Source organism: Pseudopipra pipra, chromosome 9 (assembly GCF_036250125.1).
Source record: "Pseudopipra pipra isolate bDixPip1 chromosome 9, bDixPip1.hap1, whole genome shotgun sequence".
In the NCBI taxonomy this organism is placed as follows: domain Eukaryota; kingdom Metazoa; phylum Chordata; class Aves; order Passeriformes; family Pipridae; genus Pseudopipra; species Pseudopipra pipra.
The window spans coordinates 3,101,744-3,117,104 of NC_087557.1; the positions used below are offsets into that span (position 1 = coordinate 3,101,744).

At 42.6% G+C, this 15,361-nt stretch overlaps 2 protein-coding genes and 1 long non-coding RNA gene across 9 annotated transcripts in view; 2 read left to right on the forward strand and 1 right to left on the reverse strand.

The window, feature by feature from the left end:
• RABGAP1L (RAB GTPase activating protein 1 like) overlaps positions 1–6,058 on the forward strand; it is a 226,667-nt gene extending 220,609 nt beyond the window's left edge. For all 6 annotated transcript variants that reach the window (XM_064664123.1, XM_064664122.1, XM_064664125.1 and 3 more), the window contains one exon: positions 239–6,058. In XM_064664123.1, the coding sequence (XP_064520193.1) occupies positions 239–394 (156 nt within the window). In that variant the 3' untranslated portion in view covers positions 395–6,058. The remainder of the gene's footprint in view (positions 1–238) is intronic.
• LOC135418655 (uncharacterized) lies at positions 533–9,196 on the reverse strand. Its single transcript, XR_010432601.1, has 2 exons — positions 9,112–9,196; positions 533–8,455 (listed from the first exon to the last, which is right to left on the reverse strand). It is a non-coding gene; the product is annotated as an uncharacterized LOC135418655 (long non-coding RNA).
• On the forward strand, positions 9,017–14,628 carry CACYBP (calcyclin binding protein). 2 transcript variants are annotated; one of them, XM_064664132.1, is made up of 6 exons: positions 9,121–9,247; positions 9,842–10,034; positions 10,688–10,784; positions 11,307–11,406; positions 12,764–12,858; positions 14,309–14,628. In XM_064664132.1, the coding sequence occupies exons 1-6, from the start codon at positions 9,227–9,229 to the stop codon at positions 14,466–14,468; spliced, it is 666 nt and encodes a 221-aa protein (XP_064520202.1). In that variant the 5' UTR covers positions 9,121–9,226; the 3' UTR covers positions 14,469–14,628. The 2 variants fall into 2 exon arrangements, with proteins under 2 accessions (XP_064520203.1, XP_064520202.1); XM_064664133.1 differs by lacking the exon at positions 14,309–14,628 and having other exon boundaries at positions 9,017–9,247; positions 12,764–12,877.
• The last annotated feature ends 733 nt before the right edge of the window (positions 14,629–15,361 follow it).

Genomic DNA, 15,361 nt, shown 5'->3' on the forward strand with positions numbered 1-15,361 from the left:
CATGGCTGTATATCTGTGAACTTCTAGAAAAAAAATCTGTCCTAAAAAGAAAAAGAGCAGAGGTTTTTATTTGTTTATCTAAATATCTTGTGCTGTTTCTGCAGTTTCAATCTGTCTTCTCTCCCAGGCACTGGCCTGGGAGGTTGCAAGGAAAGTGCTGGACTGCAGGGACTAAGTGTGTGGATGCTTTTTTCTTGTTAATTGTTTTTTATCAATTCTGACCATTCTGCTTTCTCAGGAGCTGGAGCACCAGAGAGGAGCCCTTATGAATGAAATCCAAGCTGCCAAAAACTCTTGGTTTAGCAAAACCCTGAACTCAATCAAAACGGCCACAGGCACGCAAGCCCCAGCACAGCCCCAGCCGCCCCTGCCCCCCAGAGAGGGCAGCACATAGTTCTGGCCACACCGGCACAAGAGCACAAACAACACAGCTGAAACCCTGCAGGGTTCTTCCGGTGCTCCCTCCTCTTGGGGAAAGGACAAAAGGCAGGAGTGCAGGCTTGAAGTGAAATTCTTCGGTGTTTTTCATTCATTTTCTGATGTGACCCTTTTCAAAGGGGGGGGGGGGGGAGTAATTCCTGGTTTATGTTGAATTCTTACTTCCCAAACTGCCTTGCTGAAAGCCAAGTTCTGATACCGTCATACTTTTACACTTCATTTTATATGACTAGATGTTAAATAAATACTTCAAACCTAGGTCTTTTATGCAAGATAAAAATAATTTCGAATTAGTCATGTATTAAAGGTTTTTTTTCTTCTTCCGGAGGAAGAGGGAGACCGGGAAATATGAAGCACTGCAGCATACTCTCTCCCTGGAAAACACAGTGTGCTCAGTCCTGGCTCATGTGCGGGTGTCTGGGATGCCGCAGGCCCTGGGACCATCCCCGTTTATCGCAGCGACTGCGTCCTGCAGATAAGCACTTTTTGTAAAGCTTAGGCCATAGCAGAGATGGGCTTGTGCTCTTCAGGCACAGCCCTCATGAGCTTCCCTGACAATCCCTTAGTTTGGATTGGTTTTCCTTCAGAAATGCAAGTAGTGCAGTTCTTTATAGCGCTGTTGTTTGATGGCTCTTTACAGCTCAGCTGGAATTTAACATAAAGTTACTTAGTTCCCTTTTTTTTTTTATTTCATGTTTATACTAAGAATTCCGAGGAATAATTACTTCCACTGGGATAAAGGGAAAACTGTTCAACGCTCATTTGATGAGAAGGAGAGTGAAGACCTTGCATAGTTTTGACCTTTTATAAATCCTGTGCAATAAAGGGTAGGTTTTATAAATAAAACTAATGAAAACCTTTCCCTGGGTCTACATTCAAATTCCAAATTTGACATAGAAATGAGGTATCAAATAAAATACCCAAAAGGCTTGTGCTGCACTGAGGAATAAAACATCACAGAAGCAAGATCTGTTTGCTAGAAGTATTTGGTTAGGAAATGCTACGTTGGTATTACTTATTTTTATAAAAACAAGCATTTTCAAGTGGAATACAAACCCTAGACTTTCCTGTGGGGCAAGACTTCTCTGGTGATTCCCAAACCTGTCTGGTTGTTTTGTATCTCTTAAGGTAAGAAAGTTTAAAAGCATTTGTTTTGACTGAACATAAAGTGTTTATAGAAATACTTATTTCATGGAAAATGAAAACTATTGCTTGAACTGATGGAATATTTTTTTAATTATACCTGTCATGTCTAAAGATGGTCTTGCAGGTAAATGTCATTGCTGGACTAAAGGTTGTGTATTAATTGTTCCATTTGCAAAATTGTTCCAGGGACATAAGTTCTGTTTTGTTGGGGTTTTTTTAATTCTAAGGAATGCCATACCTTGTCAGTTTTGTACAATAAAATTCAGTGATACCCATCTTGTGCTTTGTTGTCAAGCATAATTGTGAATTATTTTCAACAGGGTAGTACAGATTTAATGTTACCAGTGCCAAAGTAAAGATTCTGAAATGCAGTCAGCTGTTTGAAGTAGAGATCAAAATATAATCAGCATCCTGACACCATTCTATCTTCTAAGAATAAGGGGTTAAAAAATTTAGTATTTTAAAATGTACCTGCAAGAACAGTGATTATCTGTAAATATTAATACAGTGAGGGAAAAAAAAGAGGGGAAACAGAAGGAATTTCTTTTGTAAACGTTAGCAAAGGTCTTTTTCCCTCATGGCTTTTTTGCTCATAATATTTGCATAAATGTTTCCATTCTCTTGTCTGACTAAACCCAGCATTAGTCATTCAGTTACCAGTTCTGCTTCACACATCCACAGATGTGAATCTGAATTTGTAATAAATCTGAAGTGACCTTTAAGGATACCTGGTGAACATCTGACTGTTACATTTGAGAGTACTGTGCCCTCCAGTGACACTGGTGGTTTGACAAGTGTCTGAATTTCTCATTTCATTTATCTTTAATCACATGTAGGAGTGGATTTAAAACCTTGATTGGAAAAATGCAGTAACAGGAATAGAAAAAATGTGTAATACTGTGATTCCCTGAGCAGATGAGTTAACAGCTCACAGCTGCTCAAAGATCTCACCCCTCCAGCTCCCCCTTGTACAGTCCTGTCCCTTGTCCTTGTTACAGCACTTACTGGAGAGGATTAAAAACAGCAACAAAAAAATATGTGGGTGGATTCTCCCTCCCTCCCCCCCATTTGTCTTTTGCCAAGTAACTGAGTTTAAATCATCTCAAAGGGTCCAATGAGTGGAAGCAGATCATGGGAGCGGGACTTCCCCAGTTCATCAGAGAGGAATTGGGAATAAGCTCCCCACGTTCATGGAATGAGCTTTGACACAACATCCCTTTTCTCAGTGTAGGAGCCTCCTCTGACTTTGGAAGTTGACTTTCTGGAACAAAAGCATGTTTGCTACCTGCTAGCTGTGATGCTTTCAAACCCTGGTAGGATGGAAGCTGGCTTACATCACCAAAAGGAAGTTTCAGAAGGCAATGACATAAAGGCAGTAAATGAATTCCACCTTCCAGCTGTAGATCCAAGGTAGGAGTGGCATTAGGAAGAGTAACATTTTGCTGGAAACCGTGTCTTCTCAAAACTACCCAAAGAGTAAGGAAATAGCTTTATGGCATTATCTTGGTGAATATTCAGAAACAAGGAAAGGAGTAGGACTGCAGGATTAAACCAGGCAAGCTAAAATTCTGCCTGCTGACTGTAGATGCTGCAGGAAAGTTTAGCTTCCTGCAGGAAAAACATGCATGTGTGACAGAGCTACCTGCACACTTATTCCCCATGGATCTGTCAGGGAGAGCTGGCTCCTTGTTCAGCTTTTCAGCAGGAAACATCATCAAAGTCTCACTGAAACTCTTATTTCTGTGTGGCACTTTGTCAGCTAACAGAGTTTGTAAGTCTGGAGTGATTAACTTTTTTTCCCTGAGTCAGTATTAAACTGTGTGTCCACATCAAACCTTTTTTAAAAATAATTTGAATTTTATAAATATATATGTGGAACTAAATCCTATTTTTTAATGTTATTGAGAATGCACCATGCTGAAATTAAGCCTTTACTTTGATTAGGGACAAACCTCCAAAGAATATTTTTACTAGAACTGGTTTATCTTGTTGGATTCTAATCTGTTCCTGAGATGCCCAGTATGGTGGGCAAAAAAAGGAAAAAAGTACTTTTTTTCACTTTAAACAGTTGTTGTTTTTCCTTTGACTGTAACACTTTACAGGCTAAATGAAGCAAGGCTGATTTAGTTATGTGGTACATCTGTGAGCTAGTCTTGTATTATCTTTGTGAACCAAACATAATATTCTAAAGTAATACGACTTATTTCACTTAGTTTACATTTCTAAATATAACTGGAGAGAATTAAAAAGAAAAAATATAGAAAATATGATGTGTGGAGTTAAGCCAAGAAACTGCAAAATCCCTGAAGTCCATGTGCATTGATGTTCAGTAAAACCAGTCTCAGGGAAGGTAGTCAGCCATGTAATCAGTCCTGCTAGCTGACAAACCCACCCTTGTCCTGCCCGTTAATTAGGATTTAATTTGCTACAGCTGAGTTACATTGCTGCAGCTATGTTAAAAGTGCTTACAGAGGTTAAGCAATACTTTTTTTCCTTGTTAGACATTTTAAAGGACTTCTCTTGGTTGGCCCTTGAAATTTCTTCTAAGATAAATGATCATCTGTGCCATTGTGTTAAAAACAATTCAAAATCAAAACAGTCATTTACAAGGGGAGAGGGAGAGTCAAGAACTGCAGGAATTCAGCCCCTTGACAAAGCATGAAGTATCCCATTGACTTCAGGGTCATGGTGCCACTCACTGACTGAATGTGGCAGTTAAGGAGTAAATAAAAATCTGCATTTAGTGGCACTAAAGTCTCAAAAGCCACATTGGAAGCTACATGCCACACTTTCTCACAGGATCAAGGTGGGTCTGTTCCCTTCCTTCTATTAAGTAGCTGCAGTGAAATCCATGAAACTACTTGTATGTGAGGGAGAACTATACCTCTGATTTTGATTTACTGTTAGACTCGGGGATAATTGGCAACTTCTGCATCATCTAAGGCCAAACACCTTTGGGCTTTGAAACCAGAAGCACTCTTACCTCACAGTGCTGATGTTCTTCCAGCTGCTGGAGAGAAAACCACAGCGAGTGTCACTGATTGCTTGTGAAGAGAGGGCAGAGAGGTTCCCCTCAAGGCTGAGGGGCTGCTGTGGCTGACAGGGACCCTGCTGAAGGGGCTGCTATGCACACAGCTGGCTGTCCTAGACATGCAAACACAAAGGGTAACCCCAAATTATATTTCTGTCTGTTGTGCTAATATCCTACTGGGAGCTGTCCCATTAACACTAAAGGGAGATGCGATGAAGCACTCAAGCTTGGACCTCTCAAGTTTTAGGGTAGGTGCACGTCACAGCAGCTTTTAGAACAGGGCTGATCCACAGATGGCTTTTGGGAAATGCAAGGAATTTGCAACTGGATAAATAATGCTCAGCATTGATCAAGATCCTATATTTCCCAAGTCAGAAGTCTACACAAATTACTTCAGGATTGTGACTTAACACGTACAGGTTAATTCTCCAGGAATACAGTCTCTCCGTTTCTCCTGGATTCCAACTGCTTTGCTACTGAATGTATTTCATGCTATTTTTACCTGAAAAAGAAAAAAGATATGGGTAGAGAATTAGGACATTACTTCCTCTTATTTTCTTATTCAGTGGGACTTGCTTTTATTTAACCTGTAAAGGAATAGATATGTATCTTTGGAGAACTATATCTTATATATAGAATTATATATAAGAAACTGAACGGCAAGGGGATAAATACATTGAAAGGATTTGGTATCATAAATTTCATTTGTGATTTGATACCACCAGAATCCTGGGCTGTACTAATTTCCCTACAGTTTCTCTTATTTTTGTATTTTATATAATACATGGATGGTACTACCAATGCAAACAAGAGCAGATGTTTCCAGATTTTTCTCCAGGTGTCAATTCCCTCTTTCCAGTAATCCCTGGATTTGCATTGCTGCTGATACCACCCTCAAAAGCTGTGCCAGGAACTGTCTGGAGCTTTGGGAACTGTTGTTTTCCAGGGAAGAAGATTCCTTGCCTTCTCTGAACTGGGAAAAGATGGTACGTGAGTACAGAAAAGGGTCTACCCAAGCATGATCCAGCTCCCTCCGTGTCTGCCATTTAGGTGGATTCACTCCAGCCCATTGAAAACAGAGCAGCTTCAAAGCTCTGACTCCATTACAATGAAGTTTTCCAGGTTTGGAATTGCCTTTGTGATCTGTATGTGTGCCAAGTTCACAAATCTTTCTAAAGAGTTAGCAAAAAAAGAGCATCACAGAGACATCAGACTTTTAACTGAGAACAATTCAGTACTGCCAGTACTTGAGTAAATCATCCATGTATTATATAAAGTATGACATGGAAATATAAGTGTAATGCTTGTTATTAAAAGTGCAATTCAATGTACATGGTCACAAAAAATGTTTACTTTTTTTAATTGTTACTGAATTGTTTGGATCAGTACCTTGTTATCATTGTGTTAACAATGCCTTGTAAAATAAATGGAAATGGACAACAACATGGGAATAAGGTGCTTATTTTCCTGAGCCATTTGCTTAAGAAACAGCTTCAATCTCTTGGCAGGAGTAAGCAGCTGCTGTGTCAGGTTTTGTGATGCAGCTGGTTCTGTTCAAGCAGCTCTGTTGCACCAGTGACTCAGCAGATGAGCTGTCCAAAACGTGTGTGCTACTCAGCTAATTCCAACCCAACCCTTAGGGAACCTGTTCACAAGGAGCTGTGCCAGAGAGCTAACAGGTCACCCTGGTCCTCTGCTCCAAATGCCAGTCTGTTTTCCAGCACAGAGAATGCTTTTCCTAAAGGCTGGGGATACTTACCAACAGTTGATATTGGTAAGGACTTCCCACTTCCCTGGAGTACAAGTGAGCCATGAGGCAGCATGCCTGCAGGAAGAGACACAGGGAGCAGAAGGAAACAGCAAGACACTGGAAACGAACTCCAAAGAGAGGCACAGCTGAGCAAGAACAGGACCGAGCAGAATGTACCACAGTCAGAAGTATCCAAGCGATTTATAAAACCATTTTTCCACGTGAGCAACTGCTCTGGGATTTCTTTTCTATTACCTGAGATGAACAGCCGTTGTTCCCAGATAGCTGGAAAAGCACACAGCACTTCAGGGGAAGATAAGAAGGCAAAGAGGGAGAAAAGCTGAAGATTAAATTTACCAGGCGTAACATTTTGTATTGATTTACCTCCACATCACTATCCAAAGTGTTTGTCAGGAGAGGATGCAGCATCCAGGTGCTGCTGCAGCTTTGTGCACAGGAGACCTGTGTGGAGCTTGTTTTTACATGACAAGAGTGGTTAACTCTTCCACGTGGAAGCTGCCACTCAAAGGGAAGTGCCACAGGTGCTGAAATGCTCCTGATTTAAGGAAACAAACACTGTAGTTTTGCTTGGGTTTTTTTAAATCTCATGGGGAAAAAAAGCAAATTGCAGGTTCAAATGCATTTATGGAGTAATGAAAGCATTTTCCTCCTAGAAATTAACGTACAAATTTACCAAATAAGAGCACTTCCTAATATAAGACCACAGCTGAGAGTGGAGAGACTCAAAGGAAAAAATATAAGGGAAAAAAACACAGAAGGTTTTTTCCTGTCTCAGTGGCTGTTCAACAGAAAGATCATAAGGAAGCAATTTCTGAATAAACAGAAATTGCTTATTCAGAAATTGAGAAATCATGCCATGGAAGTAAATTCCAGTTGACCATATTATATTTTCTGGATAAAATCAATTATCCTGTCTCCAAATGCTGTTCCTGAAGATGGTCAGGCTTAAGCTCATTCCTGTGAAAATAAAACATAATCACAGTTAATTTTGCAGATCTTTCCCAACTGCAGATTCTGAAGCACTGCAGTAGAGGGTTATAATAAACACCTCACTACAACATCTGTTAAAACTGCTGTAGGAAATGCAGACTTGAATATCAATCCTTGGCTTCAGGGTTTCTGTGAATTCATCATCAAATTTCTCCCTACCTCTGCAAAGTAAATATCCTCACAGATTAATTAATTCCTGGATATTCACTTTAGAAGAGAAAAAAAACCCAAAACCTAAGCCCATAAATCGGCAAATGAGCTGGAATTCCCCAACTTGGTAAAACAGTTGTTCTAACTGGTACCTTTTTTTACAGAAATTGACTTTTTAAACACTGAAGGGCTGTGTCCTGCCTTGGTTTCCACTGTTTATAAAGGACATCTGGAAGCAAATGCTCCCTCCTCCACATTCCTACTGAGAGAAGGATTGATGTTGTCTTGTCTATTTTTGGTTTTGTGGGAAATCTTAATGCCCAGTAGGAACCTGGGGATATAGAAACTTTTTTGTTGGTGCTCAAAGTGCTGATTTAGTAAGAATTGTGAGAACCATCTTTTTCTTTCAATGAGGAAAATGCTTAAAGAGAATTTTGGTAGCATTACACCGGTGTATTTTTACACACATATAGCCACATTTTGTGAATAAAAGCTACATTCTTTCCAGATGGTTTGATAAGTAAATCTTCTCTTACTCCCAAAGTCACTCCCTGAGAACACATTGTGACATTACAGGTTAGGAAAAACTTCCCAGCAGTAACAGACTCTGGTTTTGCTCTAGAAAGCTCACTGTTGTGAAGGGTTTCCCTGAGGCAGTGCGTGTTTGGGGAGCTGTGCCATCTACCCAACTGCTGTTAGTTTGAATTGGGGTTTTTTATTGATGAAAGATTAGAACTTGAAAGCTTAAACCGTGTTGGAGTTACCTTGGAGGTCTTTTCCAACCTTAATAATCTTTTCCGTGAAAATGAGGAGCCAACAGAGAAAGGGGCACTCGGTTTATGAGCCTTGTTCCCTTTAAAGGCTGGGAACGCAAATTTCTTCCCTTTTCATCATTATTAACTCCACTGCATCAACCTGATATTCTTTACCTGAAGAAGGAAAACAGTATGTTGTTTTGCAAAACTATTTGAGGCCTTCGCAGCCATGAGCTCTGTCTGCCATAAAACCAGTGGGAGAATCTGATGACCAAAAGAAAACGTGCTCCCTGCCCGCCGCAGGGAGCTCCTCAGCCTCCGGCCCCTCACAGAGTTATAGCAAAGTTCTCTTACAAAACAAGGTGTGCTCTCACACATGAGATACGAGTGACCGGAGCAAGACAGGTGACAGTTACAGTGAAACTCCGTGAAATCACGACAAAAGGTTTGAAAATCGAAACAAGGCTTCTCGTAACCAAGTCATTAGACATAGATATTCATGCAAACCACTATATAAGCGTTACTCTTGTTGCCATTTGTTTTTTGAAGAGACCAGAGATAGCAGCAAGGTCAACCTAGACCATGCCGTTATGTCGCCTTCAAAGGATAAATGGTTTCCTTCCTAGACCCTTGCAAATTCAGCAAATTCAGGGCGGCACCGCCCGCCCCTCAGAGCCTCGGGGCGGGGAAAGCTCCTGGTCCCGCCCGCCCCTCAGCGCCCGGGGGTGGGAAGGCTCCATGTCCCGCCCCATGTCCCGCCCCATGTCCCTCCTACCCCTCAGCGCCCTGGGGACGGGAAAGCTCCATATCTCGCCCCATGTCCCTCGTACCCCTCAGCGCCCGGGGGAGGGAAGGCTCCATGTCCCGCCTCCTGAGGGGCGGAGCGGGCGGTGTCTCGTCACTTCCCGCGGCCGGAAGGTTCCAGAGGTTCCAGCGGGAGCCGTCATGGCCGCGGCGCGAGAGGAGGTGAGGCGGCTTCCGGCGGCTCCGGCCTCGCCGCCCCCGGGCGCTGCGGTCCGTGCCCGGGCGGGAGCGGGGTGGGAGCGGCAGCCCCCGCGGTCGCCAAGGGCTGCGGGGGTCTCCTCCTGCGGCGGGGCGTGTCGGGGGAGCCGTGCCATCCGCCCGGCTCCTGTCGGTTCGGGTCGTTTCTTAAGTGATGAAGGGTTAGACATTGAAAGCTTAAAACTTGTTGGAGTTGATGATCTTGGAGGGTTTTTCCCAGCCTTAATAGCCATGTGCTCTAGAGTGGCCCTGCCTGAGCAGGGAGGCTGGGCAAGGTGACACATTGTGGTTCCTTCCGACCGGACCCGTTCTGCCATTCTGTGAATTAAGATTTGATGGTTCTATATATATGGTTTTATATGGTTATATATCCACAGGACATATATGTGTATATCTCACAGGGGGTGAGGAAGGGATGGCTCTGGGTTTAACGAAACTAATGACCTGATAAATGTGAAGCTTCTGGAAAACGGGAAACTGTCGCAAAGAGCTCAGCTGTGAGCCCTGAGCACAAAGAACTGTGTCTAATATATATGTGACCTTTTGGTTTTGAACCAGCTGCAGAAAGATCTGGAGGAGGTTAAAGAACTGCTCACGAAGGCCACGAGGAAGCGGGTGCATGATGTCCTGCTGGCAGAGAAACACAAGCTGGAGATAGAAATCAAGAATCAGCCTCTGCCCAAGCCCAAAGATGTGGCAGAGCAAGAAAAGTCGTCGCTGGGAGGGTACACAGTGAAAATAAACAATTATGGTAGGATTATTTTTCTAGCATCTCTCTGAAGAGAAGGCAGGGTGGCATTACTGTGAGTTAGAGTTGCCACTTGTCATTATAGCAAAACCTTTTTAAGTTTTTATTTCATACTGGGGACCCCACTTTAAAGGTACCACGTGCTTACCCTGCCATGCCAACCCCAGTGTGTGTGATGGTCCTGGTGCGATGCATTAAGGATCCCTGGTGTACCAGCTGGTATTTTTCCATTACCTAGTGCTTAGCAGAAGTGAAGGAGTGAGGTTTGGCTTCTCTGCTTGCCATGTAGGTGAGAGGAGAGGGAATTGCTCAAGATGCAGGGAGTAGGGGGAAAAGTGGGTCAAGGAAACTGCAGCAGGAGCAGACAGCTGCCTTCAAGTCCCCCTGCACAGATGGGGTTACTCTCCTTTCACCTCAGCTGATGCATGTTTTTTCTCAGAATTTGCAGGAATTAGGGAACAGGGCTACATGTAAAGACCTCCTTTTGCTCTCGAGTTATTTCTGAATAATTCATGTTTTCCCCTATCCCTCTGAGGATTGTTTCAGTAAGGCAGAGTTTGTAGTCATTCTAGGGGAGTTTGTGGAGTGAGTTGGAAAGGAATGTATGAAGCTTATGGAGGAAAAGTAGAAGTTAATCTCTGTTTTTTCACTTGCAGGTTGGGATCAGTCAGATAAGTTTGTGAAGATTTACATCTCTTTAAATGGAGTCCAGAAGCTTCCAGCTGAGAATGTGCAAGTGAATTTCACAGAGAGGTGAGTTCATCTGGTTGTACCACAACAAGAACGCTGTTTGAAATGCAGGAGTGTTGGATAAACCCTTACTCCCCACTCCCTTTTTCTTTTTTAAAACTTGAGCTGTATTAGCTCTTAGTAGCACTCAGGACATACTCTTAAGTACAGTTCTCCTTAGAGGGTATCAGGATGTTTTCATTTTGCAAGTGCTTGTTGCACCTCACCACGCTTGACAGGACGTCTAGTGTCAGCCCTGTTTTTTTGATGCTGATAGAACTTAAATATACATTAAAGAAATCTGCCTTTCCAAGGTTGTAGGAGTTTAGTAGAAAGGACCCTGAAGATCTTGATTTGTTGTGAAGTCAGGATTTGTCCTTTTAATTTCTTAGTGTTAAAATTCAGCTGAACATTTGAGAGCCCTGAGAAGAAACTAATCCAAGCCTGTTGACTTGCTTTCCCAAGAAATAGATCTGCTAAAGGGTTTTCAGACATTGCAATGATTGGAATATTTGTGCCTTTCCTCCCTCCACTTTCTGGTTCCAGGTCATTTGATCTACTGGTGAAGAACCTGAATGGAAAGAACTATACCATGACCTTCAACAACCTCCTGAAGCCCATCTCTGTGGAGGGCAGCTCTAGAAAGGTCTGTTTGAGACACCTTGTCTGTTAAGAGATAATTTAGGTCCCTCACAAAATATCATGTTCATTGCCTGATTATTTCAGGAGACTCAGTCCTAACCTTCAGTCTCTCCCTTCTACTGTAAAGTCTCTGCACTGTGAATGTGATTCTTATTAATCTGTGATTGTCATAACTGTGGAATTAGTCTCTGGAATCCTATTTCAAAAGATTGTGTCTGGATATACTATGCTTTTTTTTTTTTAATAGCTCTCCAACAGGATTTCAGAAATAATTAAGCAGAAAATTCCACCAAGCATCCATTTGTATCTTTTAAATACCTCTGAGAAATTTTCTGCAGTTTTAAGGTCTAAGAGATTTGTCTGCAGAATGAAATCTTGGGAAGCCTAAAGAGGCTTAATCCCCAAAGCAAAGTCTGAGACGTGCTCTGCCTTGGTAAGGGTGTATTGCTCCAGAACTGAACACTGGTGGTGTGGTTTAACCCCCGCTGGGGTTAATTTTCCAAGGGAAAAATTCATTCTATCCCAGCTGAAACCAGAACATTAATAACATTTTACTGCTGCTGACTGCAGCTGGTGATATCCACGCTCTGCTACTTGTAGCAACTTTCCAGGCTTAGGGAGGTGTCGCACACCCCATGTGTGTTCTCTGCTGCACATGGTGAAGATGCTGCACGATGGGAAGAAATGATGGTTCAATTTGAAATTGCCCTAAAACTAGGATAGAGTGAAATTGAAACAGCTGAAATAAATGAAGGTGATGCTCTGGTGATATTTTAATATGGGCTGAAAGTGAGCAGTGGTCACGTACTTGCGAAGCAGCAGCACTCTTGTCTGCTGTGGCAAGTGGGAGTTCTTTGCGAAATTTAGGTCAGGGTTGCAATTAAACAGGCTTTGTTTGTAACTTGCAAACATGCTGCAAGATTAAGCAATACCCTAAAACTAGTTTCTTATCCTTGGAGAGAGAAACTGGAAGAGCGTCTACCTGAACTTGGTGTGCTTGGAGAAGTCCAGTAGGAAGTCTAGACCCTCTACAAGGCAGCCCTGGGTACCTGAGCATCCCAAGAATCACTGAACGGTGTTTATGCAGCACTTAATGTTCTTCTGTATTGGTACTGTAGTTCTGTACTAGAATTCTAATTACCACACCATTTAAATTGTTCACAGTGAGGTTAATACTTCGTGCTTTAAAGCTGAGCACATGCTATAATTTTTGTAGGCTACATAATAATGAATAACTGAGAGAAACCTTTCAGGAATTTGTGCATGTGGAAGAGGTTTATGTTATAAGCTAATCTTATTCATTGTAACCAGGATCCCTTCATGTAGCTTTCTAAACTCATGCCTTGGTGTTCACCATACAGATAAAGACAGACACGGTCCTTGTGATGTGTAAGAAGAAGCGGGAGGAAAAATGGGATTGTCTCACTCAAGTGGAAAAAGAAAGCAAAGAGAAAGAGTAAGTGTCCTTTCAACCCTCCATCTTGTTTTCCATTTCTTGTTCTCCATGTTCCCTTAGGACTGCTGGAAGAGGTCTGTACTGTACTGACTACAGCCAGAGTCTGAATCACTGGGCTGGGGGACAGGCCCCTAAGATGTTTGAGGTTTTTTGGGGATTTTTTTTGGTGCTTGTAGGACTGGCAGTAGAGGAGATAGACTTTCAGTAGCTGTTTGGCACTCTTCTACTGTTTTATTGCTCATGATGAAGGCTGCATCATGGGAAATACAAGAGAAAGACCTGCGGTGAGATTGGTAAAGGGAATCAGCCAATTAAGGATTCATTTGCACTTTGATGGCTGCATTCATTGCAGAAGCTGCTCTAGTGAGGTGACTTTTTCAGGTAGGTATATTGTATAGAAATACATCGATATATTCCCTGCAGCTCTGCTGGTCTAAATAATTATTGTCACCTCTGTGTGAAGTGCCTGCACAAAAGTCCTAGCCTGCTTTTGGCCAAACAGGTCTTTATTTACTTAGATGATTTTCCAAAGTCCCAAGCCAACTTGAATCACTCGAAGTGCTTTGGAGCAGCAGGCAGCTTAGACATATATAGGCATATGACAGCAGGAAACACCTGGGGACAAGAAACTTTCATATATATATATATGTATATATATAAATTGTATATTATATAATGATTTTATATACAAACACGCCTCCCAGCTTCTGAGCACTGGGGTCTGCACAGCTGGTGCTTAGCCCAGGGCGTGGGGAACTTGCTCCCTCTGCTGATCTGTTGTGCTCTGCCATGTTTTGCAGCTAGACTGCACAAGGAGCTACCTAGAGGATTTTGGAAAACGGGATAGAGGCAGTTTTGCCAGAGAGGGCATTATGTATAGTTGGGTGGTAGGGGCAGTGTCCTGCCTAGGTAGTGACTGTGCAGGTGGCACAATTTCTCAGCTGAGAAAACTGCTTTGAAATGCAAGGTGTTAAAAAGGAGCCAGTGAACCTCTGGAGGCTGGCTGAAAAATGGGAAGCAGAAGAAAAAAGCCTTTTGGGTTGTGAATGTGGTCACTTCAAAGAGCTCAGTGTGGTCATTTCTCTGGTTTTATTCGCCTGTCACGTAACACTGTTATTGGCACTTTCTGTGTCTGTTCTATGTCACTTCTGCTTCTTAAAATTAATGTAGGGCAGTGCCTCCAGGTCATATTTGGTGCAAAACGCTTCCCATCAAAATGCTCTCCCGCCCCACAGGACATCTCTGGGTACACCAATCAACTTGGCTCTTGGTTTAAGGATGCTCCTTAGGATTCTCCCTGCTTGGAACCTGAGTGAGACTGCCATGATCTAAAGACTTAACCAAAGCAAAATCCTCACTGTTACCAGGATATTTCAAACAAATGTTAGCATTTAATTTTTTGCCCAGAGTTGCTGGATATACCTGACCTCCTCACGTGTGTGTCTTGCAGGAAGGCTGCCTACGACACGGCAGATCCCAGTGAAGGGCTCATGAACATTTTAAAAAAGATGTACGCGGAAGGGGACGATGAGATGAAGCGCACCATCAACAAGGCCTGGGTGGAAAGCAGAGAAAAGCAGTACAAAGGGGACATACCAATGGATATCTGAAAATACTCTGAGAGCCGCCTTAATACCGATCTTCCATGTGAGACACGCTGTGCTGCAAAGATCATCGTTTATACGACCTTCTTCCAAGCAAAGACAGTCATTTTCCATTTCAGGTTGGAGAAAATATTTAAATAAAATAGCTTATAAAGCATTTCCTTCAGTCAAGTGGTTCACGGTTTCCTGAGGAGTGGAGCATAGGTATATCCTTACCTCTCCTTGAAAAAGCATCTCAGATGAGTGGGGAGTGCTGTGAGACCAAGAAGAGAATATAAAAGTAAAGGAATCCTAAAGTAGGATGTATCAAGGCCTCTGTTGCCAGTACACATGGCAGCTGTACCCATGTGGTTGTTGGGACTAATGTCATGCTCACTACACAGGGTGTGGCTTTTTGATTAGATGTGGGAAAGTGAAGAACTGAAGAAAGCAGAACCACTGTGCTGTGCACTTGATACTTAAGCAGAAACAATGTGGCGTTAATCCTGTGGTATTAAAATTTAATAATTACTCTCAGAAATTAATTACTGGCCGTTTAACCTCTTAGGAATTTTGGAAATGTAAGCAGCTCTTTAGTGCCAACTCTGAGCTCCCTGGGGTGTCTTTGAGGTGGCATCAGTCACAGGAGAGCAGTTAAGCTGTTGATGCTGGACAGGGAGCTTGCCCTGGCTCTAGCAGTGTGTGAAGAAAAGAGGGATCAGCTCCACTTTGCCTATCACCTCTCAAGGGTTCTAAGGAAACAAAGTAAGAGGTGTATTCAGATAGCTTATACTCCAAAATGTGACTCAGCTGGGAGTCATGGGTTGCTGTCACTTTGCTGCTAGTGGTATTTGGCCTCTTTACTGCCACCTCTCAGCCCCACTGCTGGACAGAGCAGCCACTGCCCCTTTATTGCATTG